Genomic DNA, 19799 nt, shown 5'->3' on the forward strand with positions numbered 1-19799 from the left:
AAAATATATTAAAAATCTTCTGGAGGACTTCAAAGGAGAAATCCACAGCAATACAATCATAGCAGGGGACTTCAACACCCCATTGACAGCACTGGATAGATCCTCTAAACAAAAAATTAGCAAGGAAACAGAAACTATAAATGAAGTGCAAGAACAAATGGATTTAATAAATATCTACAGAGAATTACACCACAAAACTACAGAATTCACATTCTTCTCAAGTGCACATGGGATATTCTCAAAGATAGACCATATGATAGGACACAAACTAAATCTGTACAAGTTCAAGAAGATTGAAATCATATCAAGCATCTTCTCAGATCACAATGGCATGAAACTAGAAATTAATTGCAACAAGAACATGCAAAGACATTTGAACACATAGCATGTTATTGAACAATGAATGGCTTACTGAGAAAATCAAGAAAGAAATTAAAAACTTCCTGGAAACCAATGAAAATAAACACACAACACAAAATCTACGGGATGCAGCAAAAGCAGTTCTGAGAGGGAAGTTCATAGCACTACAGGCCTACCTCAAGAAACAAGAAAAATTTCTAATTGACTGGACCCTTATCTAGACTCACCAAGAAACAAAGAGAGAGAACCCAAATATACAAAGTCAGAAATGAAAAAGACACTACAAAGAAAGAAAACTACAGGACGATATCCCTGATGAACATAGACACCAAAATCCTGAACAAAATGCTAGCAAATCGGATCCAGCAATACATCAAAAAAAATTATTCACCATGACCAAGTGGGATTCATTCCAGGGATGCAAGGCGGGTACAATATTTGCAAATCAATAAATGTGATACACCACATAAACAAACTGAAGAATAAAAACCACATGATCATATCAATAGATGCTGAAAAAGCATTCGACAAAATCCAGCATCCATTTCTGATAAAAATGCTCAGCAATGTGGGAATAGAGGGATCACATCTTGACATAATAAAGGCCATGCATGAGAGACCTACAGCCAAAAATCATACTCAATGGGCAGAAACTAAAAGCATTTCCCTTAAGAACAGGAACAAGATAGGGATGTCCACTTTCGCCACTCTTATTTAACATAGTACTGGAAGTCTTAGCCACAGCAATCAGACACGAGGAAAAAATAAAAGGGATCCAAATTGGAAAGGAGGAAGTGAAATTGTCATTATTTGCAGATGACATGACATTATACATAGAAAACCCCAAATACTACATCAAAAATCTACTAGACTTAATAAATTAATTTGGCAAAGTAACAGGATACAAAATTAACGTCAAGAAATCGACAGCATTCATATACACCAATGATGAACTCACAGAAAGAGAAACTAAAAAACAATCCCATTTACAATCACGCCAAAAAAATTGAGATACCTAGGAATAAACTTAACCAAAGAAGTAAAGGACCTATTTGGAGAAAACTACAGGACATTGAAAAAAGAAACAGAGAAAGATATAAAAAAGTAGAAGCACATACCTTGTTTATAGAAAGAATTAACATCATAAAAATGTCCATACTACCCAAAGTAATCTATAGATTCATTGCAATCCCCATCAAAATACCAACGACATATTTCACAGAACTAGAACAAATACTTCAAAAGTTCATATACAACCAAAAAAGACTCCGAATCGCCTCAGCAATTTTGAAAAAGAAGGATAAAGTAGGTGGGATCACAATACCAGATATCAGGTTATACTACAACGCGACAGTAATCAAAACAGCCTGGTACTGGCACAAGAACAGGCATATATATAGACCAGTGGAACAGAATAGAGAACTCAGAAATAGACCCAAGGCAATATGCTCAATTAATATTTGACAAAGGTCGCAAGGGCATACAGTGGAGTAAGGATAGCCTCTTTAATATATGGTGCTGGGAAAATTGGACAGCTACATGCAGAAAAATGAAACTAGACCATCAACTTACACCCTACACAAGAATAAACTCAGAATGGATAAAAGACTTAAATGTGACGGATGAATCCATAAAAATCCCAGAAGAAACTGTAGGCAAAAAAATTTCAGACATCATACGCAGCAGAATTTCCATTGATACATCACCTAAAGCAATAGAAACAAAGCAGAACATGAACACATGAGACTACATCAAACTCAAAAGCTTCTGCACAGCGAAAGATACAATCATCAAAATGGAAAGGCAACCCACTGTATGGGAGAGCATAATTGCCAATAATATATCAGATAAGGGGTTAATTTCCAATATATAGAGAGTGCTCATACAACTCAACAAAAGGAAAACAAAGAACACAATTTAAAAATAGGCAGAGGAACTAAATAGACTCCTCTCCAAACAGGACATACAAATGGCTATGAGACTTATGAAAAAATGCTCAACTTCACTAATCATCAGAGAGATGCAAATTAAAATAACAAGGAGGTATTACCTCACACCTGTCAGAATGGCTGCCATCAACAAATCATCAAACAACAAGTGTTGGCGAGGGTGTGGAGAAAAGGGGACTCTAGTGCACTGCTGGTGGGAATGCAGACTGGTGCAGCCACTATGGAAAACAGTACGATGTTACCTCAAAAAATTAAAAATTGAATTTCCATTTGATCCAGTGATTCTGCTTCTAGGAATATACCCTAAGAAGCCTGAAACGCCAATTAGGAAGAATATATGTACCCCATGTTCATAGCAGCACTATATACAATATCTAAGATCTGGAAACAGGCCAAGTGTCCATCAGTAGACGAATGGATAAAAAAGCAGTGGTACATACACACAATGGAGTACTATGCAGCCGTAAGAAAGAACAAACTCTTATCCTTTGAGACGACATGGAGAGACCTGGAAAGTATTATTCTAAGTGAAATAAGCCAAGCAGAAAAAGGAAATACCACATGATCTCACTTATATACGGGATATAATGAACATAACAGTCTGAGGGATACGGTAGATCCAGAAACATGGAAGTAGGGCACAGACTGACATCCCTCAGAAGAGGGGGTGGGTGGGGTGGGAAGAGATAAACCACAGAAATTATATGCATGTATGCATAACCAATGGACATGGACAACAAAGCTGGGGAGCAGGCGGGGGAGATGGGGAGGGGTGTGCCAATGAGGTAAAAAAGGAGAAACATTTGTAACAAAAATAAAATTAAAAATAAAAAAAAATCTTTGATGTGCTCATGGGACAAGGCAAATACCGCATTTACCTATCTTTACCGGATTGGTACCATCTTGACCAGAAGTGTGTGGCAATTTCTTAAAATAAGACAAGAATGCCCTGACTGTTGTTACTCAGTGTTTAGATCATCAGCCTGTGCAGTGAAACGACGCAGGTTTGATTCCTGGTCAAGGGTACATGTTGCAGGTTCAATTCCCAACCCCTGTTGGGGCACATGTGGGAGGCAACCAATCAATATTATCTCTTTCACGTCAATATTTCTCTCTCTCTTTCTCTCCCTTTCTCCCTTCCACTTTTTCTAAAAATCAATGGAAAAAAAATACTCAGGTGAGGATTAACCAAAATATAAAATTTAAAAAAGGACAACAATGAAATTTGTTGCATTGATTGACTCTTCCTTTCATGAACGATTTCTCAGCAGTTTGATAGGATTTTACCCACAGTAGAACTTCTTTCAAAATTGGAGTCAGTCCTCTCAAATCCTGCCATGCTTTATCAACTAAGTTTAGGTAATATTCTGAATCCTTTGTTGTCATTTCAACACTCTTCACAGCATCTTCACCAGTAATACATTCCATCTCAATAAACCACTTTACCTGCTGATCCATAAAACGCAACTCGTTGCCCAGTTCACCAGTGTAGTTCAGTTGGTTGAGTGTGGTCCCATGCATCAAAAGGGTGCCTGTTTGCCTGGCTGGTGTGGCTCAGTGGTTGAGCATCAACCCATGCACCAAGAGGTCACCGATTCAATTCCCAGTCAGGGCACATGCCCAGGTGGTGGGCCAAATCCCTAGTAGGGGGCATGCAGGAGGTGGCTCAATTGATGTTCTCTCTCATTGATGTTTCTATCTCTCTCTCCCTCTCCCTCCTCTCTCTCTAGAATCAATAAAGAAAAAAAAAGGTGAGCTGCCTGTTTGATTCCTGATCAGGGCACATTGCCTAGGTTTCGAGCTCAATTCCCAGTAGGGGACATGCAGGAGACAGCCAATTGGTGTTTCTCTCTCTCTCTCTCCCTTCCTACTTGTCTAAAAATCAAGTTAAAAAAATATTTTTTTAAAAGAGGACAAAAATAGAGCAACTTCTCATCCACTCATTTTACCATGAGACTTCACAATTCAGTCAAATCTTCAGTCTCCATTTGTAATTCTACTTCTCTTGGTGTTTCAACCACATTTAGTTACTTCCCCCACTAGTGTCTTGAATCCCTCAAAGTTATCCATGAGGATTGGAATCAACTTCTTCCAAACTGCTGTTAATGTTGCTATTTTGACCTCTTCCCATGAATCATGAATTTTTTTATTGGAATCTAGAATTATGACTCCTTTCAAGAAGGTTTTCAGTTTACTTTGCTGAGATCCATCAGAGGAATCACTATGGCAGACAGAGCCTTAAAAAATGCATGTGTGTGTGTGTGTGTGTGTGTGTGTGTGTGTGTGTGTGTGTGTGACAAAGGATTTTTACTGAAAAGTCACTCAAAAGAGAACACCTAGCAGTGCTATAAATAATTCCATGCAATTACACTCTTTGTGTATCTTTTTAAGATCTGTATTTATATTTTGCTGATATAAATAGGTATCCAGCAATAAAAAAACATTTTATGGACATAACACTTCATTGTAATCGGTAGGGCAGTTGACCTCTATGTCTTCCAGCAGAATGTACTCCTTTCTTACGCATGTGAATTACAAAGAGAACAGAGGAAGCTGCACTCAACTTCCTGCCTGTCCAAGGCCACAGGATGTGCAACCAGCTCCTCACATGCTCCTGTGTGGCTCCTACCATGATTTTTCTCAGAAATGTGGGGATGTGGGAGGCAGGAGGGAAAGAACATACAAGATCCCCAAAAGAACACAAATAGACTCTATCATGTGTTTCCCAAGGGCCACTTGTGAAGGACATCGGGCAGAACAGGTGTGTCCAGACCAGCCACAGACAAGGGCTTTACTAATACCATGAAGCTCAGAGACAGAGCACACTAGCTTTATACTATCTGGTCACACACCCTTTATATAGGATTTCCACTATTCATATTCATAGGACTATCTACAGAAACAGTTCATCTATGTGCAGCCAACATGATATCAGAGAATTCACCACCTCCCCAGACTGCTTCCCATGGAACATGGGACATGAAAGTCTTTGTCTCACAACAAAAACTCTGTATATGCAAATAAAACCTAAAAAAACAAAACAAAAAACAAAACAAAAACAATAGAAGACTATCTACAAGGTTAGCTCTTTGTAGAGGCTACAGGTTCTGGAGACTGACCAAATTCATATGGGTTATGGGTGACCTCTGACTGCTCACCGACACTGAGGTGAGAAGGACTTCCCAAGTGGTGCTGATCCATGTTGGAGGTGTTAGACAGGGAGCTGAGGTTGGACAATGGCCAGGAGCCCCACACTCTGCCTGTGCCTCATGCAGGTCCTGTAAGAGCTTTGTCGCCTTGTCCAAGTTGCAATGGCTGTCATCATGGTCTAGCTCCTTCTTCACTTTCCCCAGAGGGCTGAGCATGGAGATGTCCCAAGAGACATCAGAATATGACTTCATTTACATGAAATGCAGCACAGAGCTGCCATTTCCCAGGAAGCCCCCAGCCTTTACTTCATCTGGGGGCTTCATTGGGACAATTCTCTGCCTTAGCTGGAAGAGCATCTGTGAGTGGTCTCCACCTGTGATCTAGTCCAGATCATCCACCATTCTCTTGCTGTAGCTCCCAGCATCCTTCACAAAATCTTGCAGGCTCAGCACACACTGCACACCCGTCTCATCTCCGTAAGCAGAATACAGAAGCTCCATTTCATCTGATATCAAATCTCCAAATACAGAATTATTATGCATTGAAAGTACAGTACTGGCACTTTAGAGAAAAGTGACTTTGCTCCTTCTCTCGTCTTTGAAGCCTAGTGTGGTGAAGTTAAGCCAGAGAGTGGCTTGCTGGAAAGTGAGCTCAGGTACATCAGGTGGGTCTCCTCCTCGTCGGCATCTGGCTCAGCCCTGTTGACTACCCTATAGAGCAGGCTCCCATATCTGCTCTTCTTCAGATAGCAGCCCATCTTGCCACCTAGAAGGAGTTGGTTGATCCTGTCCAGAGCCTCATCCACTGCATGCTCCACCAAGGCCAGCACATGTTTTTCTGCTGTGCTGTTAGTCAAGCTGCAAGCATTTCCTTCTGGCTCAAACATGCAGCTGATGACTTCTCTATTCGGCCTTTTAGATTTCTTGGCAATTTCTACTTGTACAGGTACAACTTTTGGAACAGGTTCAACAGCTGTGTTTTTGTTGCCCAGAAGAGCTGCCTGTTTGCTCATCATCTAAAAGCCTGCATGAAGGATCTTCTTAGCTATCTTGTAGTACATGGTGTCTGGTCTGTTGTATGTCACTGCATTATCACACCTCAGTTTGAAATCTGCCTTAAATTCTGTGACTGACTTGTATTCATTAGCCATGATTTTGTCTTTCATTGTGCCAAAATCCATTGGATGTTTTATTATAATTGAATATCCAGGAGCAACTGCATCCATGACTAGAAAAGCAAAAAATCCATGAGGATCTTTTCTCTGGAGCTGGTGGAAGAAATGCTCTAGTAATTGCCGAATACATGTTCTCTCATTTTCAGCTGGCTGTGTCTGGCATGCTCAAACTGGCCAGTCAGGGGGTGGCTCCACCTCTATCTTCTTCCCAGGATCAAAGTCATCAGCCTCTCCCTCTGTGTCACAGTATTCCTTTTCCCATTTCCACTTCTTCTCTTCCTTTTGCTTCCTTCTTTCTTCATTGTCCAGATATTTCTCCTTCTCTTTTTCCTTTTTTCTTTTCTTTGTGCCTCTCTTGCTTATGGTATTCCCTATCATCTTAGTAACTGGAGTCATGGCCAGATCCAGAGAGGTCACTTCACTTCCTCCAACCTTGAGAACCAGCTTCAGGGGCTTCTCCAAGGGTTTGTCTGCGTAATCTTTGTATGACGATGACGAGTGCCACTGTCTTGTGCTTCTTGGCCATGGTGGCAGTGGGACAAGGGCGTGGGGCTAAGGGCAGCAGGGAGCATGACCTGAGCAGGCATTGCCCTGGCTCAGTATTCCCCTCACCCTGTAGAGGCTGTGGGGCCATGCAGGAAGTAGGCACTCACAATGCATTTCTTAAAGAATAAGATTTAAAAGTTAAAATTGCTCCTTGATCTATATGTTGCAGAATAGATGCTATGTTATCAGACACAAAAACCACATTAATCTCATACATCTCCTGGGTGACCAGCTGCATTGCTAATTAGCAGAGATATTTAGAAAGGAATCTATTTTTCTGATCAGTAGATCTCAATAGTGGACTTAAAGTATTCAGTAAACCATACTGTAAGCAGTTGTGCTATCATAAAGAGAGGAGGTGGGGGTGTGGGGTAGCGGGGAGACCGGGAAAATCTAACTGGAGACCTTTTGGTTTATGGGATGCCACTTCAACCAACTGAGCCACACTAGCCAGGGTTTAGCATAATTCTAAGGGCCCTAGAATTTTTACAATGGTAAGTGAGCAATGGCTTTAATTTTATGTCATCAGCTGCATTAACCCCTAACAACAGAGTCAGGCTGTCCTTTGAAGCTTTGAACCAGGCATTGATTTCTTTCAAATTATAAAAGTCCTAAATGGCATCTTTTTCCAATATAAGGCTGTTTCACCTACATTGGAAATCTGTTGTTTATGCCACCTTCATTCATTATTTTAGCTATAACTTCTGGATAACTTGTTGCAGCTTCTACATCAGTATTTGCTGCTTCACCTTGCACTTTTATGGAGATGGCTTCTTTCCTTAAACCTCATGAACCAACCTCTGCTAGCTTCAAACTTTTCTTCTGCAGCTTCCTTACCTCTCTCAACTTTCAAAGAACTGAAGAGAGCCCTGGCTGATTTGACTCAGCAGTTAGAGAATTGGCCTGAGGACCAAAGAGTCACGGGTTTGATTCTGGTCAAGGGCATGTCCCTTGGTTGTGGTTCGGTCCCAGGCCCTGGTCGCGGTTCAGCAGGAGGCAACCAATCGATGTGTCTCTCTCAGTTGGTGTCTCTCTCTCTCTCCCCCTCCAACTCTATCTGTAAATAAATAAAAAAATATCCTTGGATGAGGATTAAAAAAAAAAAAAAAGAGTTGAAGAGAGTTAGGACCTTGTTCTGGATTAAGCTTTGTCTTAAGGGAATGTTGCAGCTAGTTTGATCTATCAAGACCACTAAAACTTTCTCCTTATCCACAATAAAGCTGTTTTGCTTTCTTACCATTCATATGTTCATTGGCGTAGCACTTTTAATTTCCTTCAGGAACTGTGCCTTTGCATTCATAACTTGGCTGACTGGTACAAGAGGCTGAGCTTTAGACCTATCTCAGCTTTCAACATGCCCTCCTCACTAATCTTCATCATTTCTAGCTTTTGATTTAAAGTGGGAGATGTGCAACTCTTCCTTTCACTTGAATACTTAGAGGTCATTGTAGGATTATTAATTGGCCTGATTTTAATATTGCTGTGTCTCAGGGAATAGGGAGGCCCAAAGAGAGGGAGAGAGATGGGGAATGGCCAGTGAAGTAGTCACAATCCACATACATTTATCTATTAATTCCACCATCTTATATGGGCATGGTTCATGGTGCCCCAAAACAATTACAATAGTAACATCAAAGATCACTCATCACAGATCACCATAACAAATAACAAAAAAGTTGGAAATGTGAAAATTATCAAAATATGACACAGCCAAGTGAGCAAATGCTCTTGGAAAATGGCACCAGTAGACTTGCTCAAAGCAGGGTTGCCACAACTTGTAATTTGTAAAAACACACATCTAGGAAGCATCAAAAATGAAGTGCAATAAAGCAAAGTGAAATAAAATGAGGTATAGCTGTAATGTTTACTTTTAACTTTCTTTTGGTGGCTTTAGGATATGAAGTGTCATCTTCTTGTGAGTCCTTGATAAATGCCAGCACTTGTATTGTGATCTCTCTACCTATTAATAATCATAGCTTATTACAGAGAAGCATAGTTTGCAAAGGTGGGAGAGGAGATAGTCATTATGTCATCCTAAAATTTTTTAATTTGAGAGAAGGAATAGGGGACTGATTCTTTGACTGGTAAACTCATTTTACGAGGTTATAAGCTTCCCCTAAAGCAAACATCGAGTCTCCCTATAATATTGGGGGCCCTTGGGGCAGGCTCAGGACTCTGGAAGTCCCCTGAGTCATTCTGGTGGGCAGCCAGAGACTGTCAAGGGGCTCTGCTCTTGGCAAGAATCTCTGGCAGAACCTCTTCCTGCTCTGACTTCTGATAAATTAGAGGTAAAAAGAGAGTTGGTGCCACCTGGATGGTGAAAGTGGGCACCTCAGAGGAAGGCTGAGGATATTCTTTTAGTTCTGGGGTGGTGCTGGTGGTGAGAAAGTACCATAAAAGTAATCTCTGCTTTTTACTATTATCTTTAAATAATAAAAAAAATATTTTTATTTTTATTTTTTTATTTTAATCCTCACCCAAGAATATTTTTCCATTGATTTTCCATTGGAAGGGAGGGAGGGAGGGAGAGAGAGAAAGAAAGAAATATTGATGTGAGAGAGACACATCAATTGGTTACCTCCTGTACAACTCCAACCAGAGCTGAGGATCAAACCACAACCGAGGTACGTGCCCTTGACCAGAATCAAGCCTGAGACTCTGGTCCACAGGCCAACACTCTAACTGCTTTTTAAATTAAATTTTTATTAAAGTAATTGTGGATTACCTGCAGTTGTAAGAAATAATGCAGACAAATTTTTGGTACCTTTGCCCAGTTTCACCCAATTGTATCATCTTGCAAAAGTACAGTATATAGATCAATGGAATAAAAAGAGTCCAGAAATAAATCTATACATTTATGGCCAATTGGTGTTTTTTGTTTTGTTTTGTTTTGTTTTGTTCTACAAAAGTGCCAACACAATTCAGTGGGGGAAAAGAACAGTCTTTTCAACAGATGGTGCCGGCTATTTACAATAGCTAAGATCTGGAAACAGCCCAAGTGTCCACCAGTAGACGAATGGATAAAAAAGCTGTGGTACATATACACAATGGAGTACTATGCAGCGGTAAGAAAGAAAGATCTCTTATCCTTTGAGACGACATGGAGGGACCTGGAAAGTATTATCCTAAGTGAAAGAAGCCAAGCAGAAAAAGACAAATACCACATGATCTCACTTATATACGGAATATAATGAACATAACAGTCTGAAGAATACAGTAGACCCAGACACATGGAAGTAGGGCACAGACTGACATCCCTCAGAAGAGGGGATGGGGGGTGGGGGGGTGGGAAGAGATAAACCATTGGTCATGTATGCATGACCAATGGACATGGACAACTAAGCCGGGGACAGGGTGGAGGCGGGGTGGGGTGGGGGGTGCCAATGGGGTAAAAAGGTAAAATATCTGTAACAAAAAAATAAATAAAAATTCATAAAAAAAAAACAAAAACAAAAACAGATGGTGCCGGGATGTCCACATGCAAAAGAAAGAAGTTGAACCCCTACCTCACACCATCTAGAAAAACTTATTCAAAATGGATAAAGACCTAAATGTAAGAAGTAAAACTATAAAACTCTTAGGAGAAAACATAGAGATAAATCTTCATTATCTTGGCTTAAAACTCTATAATAAAAGAATAAATAAACCTTAATTTAAATTAAAAGTGAGCAATGGATCTGAATAGACATTTCTTCAAAGATCTATAAATGACCAGTAAGCACCTAAAAAGATGCTCAATATCACTAGCTACTAGGCAGGGAAATGCAAATCAAAACCACAACAAAATACCACCTCATACTCACTAGGATATAATAAAGACAATAACAAGTGTTGGTAACAATGTGGAGAAATTTGAACATTTATACACTGCCTGTAGGACTGTAAAGTGGTGCAGATGCTTTGGAAAACAGGCAGTGTCTCAAAAAGTTAAACATGAAGTTATCATGTGATCAGCATTTCTACTTCTACGTATATACTCAAGAGATTAGAAAACATATATCATAAAAAACTTGTACACACATGTTCATAGCAGCTTTATTCACAAGAGACAAAAAATAGAAACAACCCAAATGTATGTCTACTGATGAATTGATAAACAAAATGTGGTACATCCAGAAAATGTAATATTATTCAGCAATAAAAAGAAATGAAGTACTGATTCATGCTAAAACATGGGTGGACCTTAAAAATATTACAATAAGTGAAAGAAGCCAGACACAGAAATGGCCATATATTGTATGATTTAATTTACATGAAATATCCAGAATAGGCAAATCCACAGAGATAAAAAAGTAGATTAATGGTTGGAGGAGCCTGAGAAGGGGAGTGAGGAAGGGAAAATGACTGCTAATAAATATGAATTTCTCTTGGGGGGTGATAAAAATGTTCTGGAATTAGTGGTAATGGGAACACAATATTGTGAATATACTGAAAACCACTGAATTGTATGCTTTAAAGTAGTGCATGTTAAGGTATGTAGATTTTGTCTCAATTTTTCAAAACTAGTAAAATTAATAAAAATAGCCCTGGCCAATTTGGCTCAGTGGTTAGAGCATCGGTCTGTGGACCAATGATTTGTGGGTTCGATTCCGGTCAAGGGCATGTACCTCAGTAGCGATTCATCCCTGGCCCTGGCGTGTGGGAAGCAGCCACTTGATGTGTCCCTTTCACGGTGATGTATGTTTCTCTTTCTCTCTCTCTCTCTCTCTCTCTCTCTCTCCCTCTCCCTCTCTCTCTCTCTCTCTCCCCCTCCCTCATTCCCTCCCACTCTATCTAAACAAAAATGGAAAAATGTTCTCCGGTGAAGATAAAAAAAATATCACAACTAGGATACTGATATTGGTACAATCTACCAGTGTTATCCAGGTTTCTCCAGTTTCTCTTGTACTTTCAGTATTCTGTGTTTCTACCAAGGATTTAGCAATTATGAAGAATATATATTACATATAAAAAGTAATAAAAATCTACCCTGGCCAGTTTGGCTCAGCAGTTAGAGCACTGGCCATCAGACCAAATGGTCTCAGGTTCGATTCCCAGTCAAGGGCACGTACCTGGGTTGCAAGTTCCATCTCCAGCCTGGTTGGGTGGTCTGGGAGGCAACTAATCCATGTGTCTCTCTCACATCGGTGTTTCTCTCTCTCTTTGTCTCTCTCCCTCCCTCTCTTCCACTCTAAAAATCAATGGAAAAATATCCTTGAGTGAGGATTTAATAATAATAATCCTACAATTACTTATAAGCCCATACTTAAAGCTGGAGTCATAAACCACAATTTTCATTGTAAAGTTGAGGTTTATAAAAATTGCCCTTGGTATATAGTTTTCTAGAATATCATAACATAAAAGACTAACTCAACACAATTCATATGTATTTCACAGTCTTAACACAACAATCCAAATCTCTGGGGTTCTTTTCTGGTTTTTAACCATGAGCCAAATGTATTTCACCTTAATTGTGAACACTTTTACATTCTGCTTTTCTTTTTAAATGTCTCATTATAAGAAGTTTGCATATTGCCTCCCAAGTCATCAGAAATAGCCTTTTGTCTAATCACTATGTTGTACACCTGAAACTAATATAATATTGTATGTCAACTATAATTTTTAAAATATATTAAAAACAAGCAAACAGAAAAGAAATATTCCTTTATAAAGTGTGTAGAATATTTCATCCCATGGCTGTACCATAATTCCCATAATCATCCCCTTATTGCTGGACATTTAGGGTGTTTCCAATTTTCTGGCTGCAAACTGCTTCATTGAGCAATTTTATTTTCTTCTTTTGGATAATTTCCTCCGGATAAGGGGTAGGATTACTGGTTAAAGATTTTGAACATATACCTACTGTATATGGTTCTTGACAATTGCTCCTTGAAGCAAAATCTCTCTTCCCATTCCCTATGTCCTGCTAGGCCCCAGCCCTACTCTGCAAAGCCTGAAGGCAAGCCTCTCCCTCCTGCTCCGCTGTCATCCTCACCTTCGGCCAGTGCCCCCAACCTCCCGCCCCTCCCGCCGCTCCTCTCCGCTCAGCAGGGCTCCTTCTCATCCCGCTGGTCTTCAGACTGTCTCTTCCCAAGTCAGGCTGGTGCCACTCATTGCAGCGTTCAGTCATCCTGACTCGGCTTTGTGGTAGCCAATGCAATTTGGCACGATGGCAGGTTCCGTTCTTACCTTGTCTTCAAGGTGTGCTGCCTAAGTCCCAAGAAAGATAAACCCTAGGTGATGTTTCATTCTCCTCCTTCCCACTTCTTCCGCCCCCCCTCCCCCCCCCCGCCCCCGCGCTAGGCGGCATGACTAACTGGTTCCAGATAAATACCCAAAGTATTTTAAAAGCACGTTGAAGTTTCTATGCTGATTTTTTTTATCCTCACCAGAGGACTTTTTAAAAATTTTATTTACCTTCAGATAGAGCCAGAGGGGGAGGGAGGGAGGGGAGAGAGAGAGAGAGAGAGAGAAAGAGAGAGAGAGAGAGAGAAACATCCATGTGAGAGAATCACATCCAGTGGCCGCCACCCACACGACCCCAACCCTGCCAGGGACAAATTGCAACCACACGACCCCAACCCTGACAGGGACAAACTGCAACCGAGGTATGTGCCCCTAGCAGGAACCCAACCGGGACTCTCTGGTCCCCGGGCCCATGCTCTAACCGCGGAGCAAACAGGCCAGGGCTTTAGTTAGATGCCTGAAGGTTAAAGTACAAAATAATTTTCACCAGGAGCAGACCCGATAGGAGGTGGGCAGAGGTAAACTATAAGAGCAAATTCATGCATTAATTCATTCAAGAATAGTTTACTGAGCACCTATTATGTTCCACGGCAGTGAATAAAAAGACAATACGAGCAACAAATTAAAAATAGTGTGTTAGATAATGATTTTAGTTAGGGAGAAAAATCAGGCCAGGGAAGTGGGGGGGGGGGAGGGGGGCTGAACGTGAGGAGTGGCTAGAGAGGCCTCCCTGATAAGGTGATAATAAAAACAGGTAACATGAATTGGGGGTCTACTGCGAGAGAGTGTGGTGGGCGCCTCACTTTCGAAAGCCGGTTTAAACTCACGCCACAACGCAATTATGCGGGGACTCCTCCTCCTCCTATTGTACAGGTAAGGTGAGAGTACCGCGCACAGGTGGGGTGCCCCTCAGTTCCGAGCCTAAGGCCTCCGCTACCCCCTCAATCTCCCTAACAAGCCCCAGCCCCTTCCTGGCCAGGACAAGGTTAAAGCCCCAGAAGGCTGTGCGACCTACATGTGCGCCTGCGCAGAGCGCGGAGTGCGCCTGCGCAGAACGCAGGGTTACGTGGCCGGCGGAAGTGTTTGCGTGGAACTGCCATCAGACCAGGGCTGGTTTTGTGTCCCCGCCGGCACCGTCATGCTGAAGAAATTCGACAAGAAAGACGAGGAATCGGGTGAGCGGATCTAATCCTGGAGCTAGGCCTGGGGAAAGCTGTACCATCGCGCAGGCTCTCAGCACCCTGCCTGGGAGCCCTGCTTCGAGGCTTCTGTTCTGGCCTAGGCCCACTGCCAGTCAGAGGCTTGTGCGAAGGTCTACAACATATCAGTGGCAAGCCACGGAGAGCCCGAGCATGCCCCACTGCACCCGCCTCCCCATTCGTAAGCTCCGACCGCGATTCGCTGGGTGACCTTGAGCGTGTCACGCGCTTCTTTGTGCCTCAGTTTCCGCATCTGTCAGGGAAGTAGCAGATTCTCCTTTGTCCCTTTTTCCTGTCGTATCTCTTGGGATTCGCCGAGGCGCTTTGGTGATGGCCAAACTAGGGCGATATCTCTAGAGCCAGTGTCCTGCGACTGAGAACCTGGACACTCATTCATTCAGCAAACATATTGAGCGCTAACTGTATTCCAGGCACTTTATTGTGTCCTGATACTGCAGTAGAACAAATGAGATACTCACTGCTTAAACTGGTAATATTAGAATGGTCTCAGGCATAATGGAGGCAAGAGACGTAAACCAAAAAATAATAAAACGTAGTTAATTGCAAATATGGCATCTGCTGTGAAGAAATCTACTCACTGGGAGATGGTGGTCCCCACACATAGCAGGGAGTCAGTTAAGTACCATTTGCATAAAAATATGCAAGAGAAGACACTATGAAAGGCACAGAGGACTGTACTAGGGCTAATGAGTAACTGTAAGTAATTTGGGGTACAGGGCAACCCTTACAGGAGAGTGGTATGATTTATACACAGGTTGTAGAGCTTTGGTTGCCATTCAGAGGAGTTTGAACTTGATTAGGTAAACAGTAGGGACATCTGTCCCTTCTCTATGAGAGACTTTTGAAATTCAGGGTCACAACTTGTACTCAGTCAGTCTTCTCTGTTCTCTGACCATAGGTGGAGGCTCCAACCCATTCCAGCACCTCGAGAAGAGTGCAGTACTCCAGGAGGCAAGTGTCATTTGCTCCCCTCTCTCTTTCATCATAATGTTCAGGATGGATTCAATTGATATACTAACACATTAAAAATGCTGATTTAAAGAACAATAGGGGAGAAACCTCTTCCTGGAAAGACAGGAAAACTTTGTTCCTGGAGAGAGTTCATTATGCTTACATTTTTGTTGTTCTTCATTTCTCTTTCTAGTTAACAGACATTTACTAAGTATCTATTAGTCAATAAATGAATACATGCCTAACTAATATTTAAATTAAGGAAGATTTCAGGAGTTATTAATAGATGAATTAAACAAATAAAAAACAAAACTTTCTTTATGAAAATAAGTTTATCTAAGCAAGTGTATTTATTTACTCTGGGACTTCTCAGCCCTTGAATATGCATGATGGTAATCAATGGAAGGAAACTATGCTAGAAAGTAATATTCTTGATCTCTTCTTCTTAGGCCCGTGTATTTAATGAAACTCCCATCAACCCTCGGAAATGTGCCCACATTCTCACCAAGATCCTTTATCTCATAAACCAGGTAACAGAGGAGACTTAGGGGTGGAGAAAATAGAGTTGAGAGATGTTGGGGTACTCAAATCAAATAGCCCTTAGACTATTTAACAGCCCATGTGTGGTTTGTAGCCAGTTCTGTGTCCCCTCAGAGTCCAACTCTGATGTGTTGCCTTTGATGGAGCCTCTGCAGGGTCTGAGGATCTGGCCTGGGCTGATCCAGCAGGAAGAGCCTTCTGGCTCCTCCATCCCAAGCTAAGACTTATTTTTTCATTAAAATAGGGAGAGCACCTGGGGACCACTGAAGCAACTGAGGCCTTTTTTGCCATGACCAAGCTCTTTCAGTCCAATGATGTAAGTGCCACAAGCTCAGCTTTCCTCGAGGGAAAAATCTGGAGTTTTGTGTAGTCTGGATTTTTCTTTTTCTAACCCAGTCCCTCATGCTGGGCTATGAGTCATAGAACATTTTCCATCTCTTTCCCAGCCCACCCTTCGTCGGATGTGCTACTTGACCATCAAGGAGATGTCTTGCATTGCCGAGGATGTCATCATTGTCACCAGTAGGTAAGCTTTGGATCTGTGGGTGGTTCCTCTGATGGGTTCTTTTGATACAGAGACATTTTTTCTCATGTATACTAGACAGTGAGACTTTTGATTTACATATTTCTAGATGCCCTTTCATCTTCTGATTCCCTCATCCTTCATTTACAGCTGCCCACCCCATGGCACCCTCTAGAGTGTGCTGCTTCCCTTTTAATTCTCTGATGTTAGCTCAGGCACAAACTCTGCCTTCCCTTAGATTCCTCTTAGTCACCTGAGCTAGCCTGGAATTCTCACAAGGACTTTAGTGAGTTCCAAGAGAGAACACAAGAAAAAATGGACATAGAGAATACAAGAGGTATACAAATAGACTTCTTTACTAAGTACTGGTTTCTACATTAGGCTGAGTAATTCAGGGAACAGATGTAACTAAAGTATATCCCTGCCCTAAAGAACTAGGGCTCAGTTCTCTTATATCTTCTTCTTGTCACAGTTTTTTTGGGGGGTGTAGAGGGAGACATTATATATTTATTTGTAGGTTCATTTATAAAATATCTGTTGACTGTCTGTCAGTTTCTGTGTTTAGCTCTGGGAACAAAGTAGCAAATAAGACAGACATACCCTCTGTAGCCCCAAGAATTCATAGAGAAATAACCAGGCAGTCAGATCATTCAGATAGGATATAATATGATTTGCTATGAGACATATGATGGGCTGTGAGAGCAGACCATAAGGGCACCCAGTTTGAATTTGGATCAGGAAAGCCCTCCTAGAACAGTGGTTCTCAACCTTTCTAATGCCATGACCCTTTAATACAGTTCCTCATGTTGTAGTGATCCTCAATCATAAAATTATTTTTGTTGCTACTTCATAACTGTAATTTTGCTACTGTTATGTCTTAGGCGACCCCTGTGAAAAGGTCCTTTGACCCCCAAAGGGGTCACGACCCACAGGTTGAGAACTGCTGTTCTAGAAGAACTGTCTGAGTGGAGTCCTGAACAAGGAGTAGGAACTAGCAGGACAGAGATGGAGGTGATAGGGTGAGAACTTTTCCGGGCTAAGAAAACAGCATACACAAATACCTGGAGAGGAAAAATCGCATGGCCTATTTGGGGACTTTGTTGTTAAAGAGTTTATACTTGATGGTAATAACAGTAGGAAGCCTCAGAAACATTTTAGTAAAAGCAGGGGAGTGACCTGGGGTCGGTTTTGAGTTTTATAAAAAATCTTCCATTTGGCTGCTTCATGGAGTTTGGCTTAGATGAGGCAAAAATGAAGAACATTAATTAGGAGACTTGTATAGTAATTCAGGTAAGTGTGGTGCTGGGAGCTAGAGAGGAATGGATGAGGACGTGGGCTTGGGGAGGGCAGGCTAGGCTCCTGAGTGTGGACAACACCTTCCTCCACTGCAGCTTGACAAAGGACATGACTGGGAAAGAAGACAACTACCGGGGACCAGCCGTGCGAGCCCTCTGCCAGATCACTGATGTGAGTCTTCTGCCACTACCCAGCCATCTGTTTTTTGCATGCTTCAGGTTGTTCCTGTCTCCTGGGCAAAGCCCTGCACCAGGTGATAAGGGTTGGGGTACACAGGAAACATGTTTGCTTCCTTCTCGTCTCACTTCTCCACACCCAATCATCTGTTTCCTGAAGGTTATTGAGGATTGATTGGGTCCCCTCTTGCCCTACTCTTTGTCCCCACAGAGCACCATGCTGCAGGCTATTGAGCGCTACATGAAACAGGCTATCGTGGACAAGGTGCCCAGTGTCTCCAGTTCTGCCCTGGTGTCTTCCCTGGTGTGTAGCTGCAGCCGGGGTCCTGCAGGATCAGGGGTTGGGGTGGGGGGTGCAGGATTAGGAAACTGAAGAAAATATCAGAGTTGCTTTCTAATAGGTAATAATGTTTCTGTAACCCCAGATCTGAGAGTCTCACTTAACTTCTTAGCGAAGAGTGCCGGGAATTCTGGGTTGTTAAGGAGGGGCCAGTTGAATAACCTTTGGGGTGACATATTGTAGGAGTTTGGGCCTGGGGGAGAGAGAGTACACCATCTCAGAGGACCAAGAAAATAGAGAGGTCTGAGGGAAGAACCAGGGCCTAGCTGAACTACAAGCCAGGCCCAGCAGATGTGATGGGAGAGCCTCCTGTCTTCCTGTTCCTTGATGTGCCCTAATGCCCACAGCACCTGTTGAAGTGCAGCTTTGACGTGGTCAAGCGCTGGGTGAATGAGGCCCAGGAGGCGGCATCCAGTGATAACATCATGGTCCAGGTGAGGTATGAGTGGAGCAGTGTATTTAAAATATTTAGGCAGATGGCATGGCACTGGCTAGTCAGAATGGACTCTCACCACAGAGATCTTGGTTGCCCCTAGCCAGAGCAGGATTTAATTCTTTTGTCATTGGATTATGGGGAGATTTGAGGGACTTTGTGGAGAGGGGCTTAGGTTAGAGACTGCTTAACATCTGTTGCAAAAATTTGAAAATATTTTGATAAAATTATTGGGTATTCACTGTAGCAAACCTGACTCAGGCAGTCAGAGGACCGTTGCCAAGCTGGCTTTGTTAGTGATACGTGGAAGTATCAGTGGGATTTTGTCTGTGTAACTCTTTAGTGATTTAGGCAAGGAATTCCTTTTATTTCTGTGGCTCTCAGTTTATCTGTAAAATGGGAATGAAAGTTCCTACCTGACAAAGCTGTGAGGATAAAATGAGACAACATCTATAACACCTGACACATCTGGTACATACCCATAGGCAGTTTCCGTGTACTTATCTCTTCACCCTTTGAACTGATTCTCATTTCCAGGGTCAGCTGTGACCCCTCAAAATACTTTCCAGGTTCAGAGAAGCTTCTCACATAGAAGGCACCCATAACCTATTTAGCACTTGAATGCCACTTGCCACTCTGGTAAGGAAACAGAAAGGGCAGAAGGGACAAGAGATAACTTTGTAGATCTTACATCTCTAGAATAGAGTCCCTGGATTTCAGGTCCTCTAGATCTTGCTTTTCCAGTACCAGCCATGTGTCTTTGGGCGAGTCAGTGGGCTAAGAATATCTATCTATGTAGGGTTTGCCATTATCTGTGATTAGGGGCCAGGGTGGGGAGGGGCAGGAAGAAGAACTCGAAATATATTCATGTGGTTTGTTGAGCACTGTGTCAGGAGCTATCTATACAGACCATCTG

General features: G+C 42.0%; 1 protein-coding gene and 1 pseudogene across 3 annotated transcripts in view; one reads left to right on the forward strand and one right to left on the reverse strand.

Moving 5' to 3' along the window:
* Window positions 1-5390: 5390 nt before the first annotated feature.
* On the reverse strand, window positions 5391-12248 carry LOC118619202 (annotated as a pseudogene).
* Window positions 12249-14467: 2219 nt separating this feature from the next.
* The window catches only part of COPG1 (COPI coat complex subunit gamma 1), a 37017-nt gene continuing 31685 nt past the window's right edge, over window positions 14468-19799 (forward strand). For 2 of the 3 annotated variants that reach the window (XR_004957005.1, XM_036244027.1), the window contains exons 1-8: window positions 14468-14579; window positions 15523-15575; window positions 16025-16105; window positions 16360-16431; window positions 16562-16641; window positions 18030-18105; window positions 18322-18414; window positions 18798-18884. Coding sequence is in view for 2 of the 3 variants with exons in the window: in XM_036244027.1 (XP_036099920.1) it covers window positions 14543-14579; window positions 15523-15575; window positions 16025-16105; window positions 16360-16431; window positions 16562-16641; window positions 18030-18105; window positions 18322-18414; window positions 18798-18884 (579 nt within the window). In the remaining variant the exon portion in view is untranslated. The remainder of the gene's footprint in view (window positions 14580-15522; window positions 15576-16024; window positions 16106-16359; window positions 16432-16561; window positions 16642-18029; window positions 18106-18321; window positions 18415-18797; window positions 18885-19799) is intronic. The other variant, XM_036244029.1, reaches the window with a different exon arrangement.

This window comes from Molossus molossus, unplaced genomic scaffold, assembly GCF_014108415.1.
Source record: "Molossus molossus isolate mMolMol1 unplaced genomic scaffold, mMolMol1.p scaffold_m16_p_6, whole genome shotgun sequence".
Taxonomy (NCBI): Eukaryota; Metazoa; Chordata; class Mammalia; order Chiroptera; family Molossidae; genus Molossus; species Molossus molossus.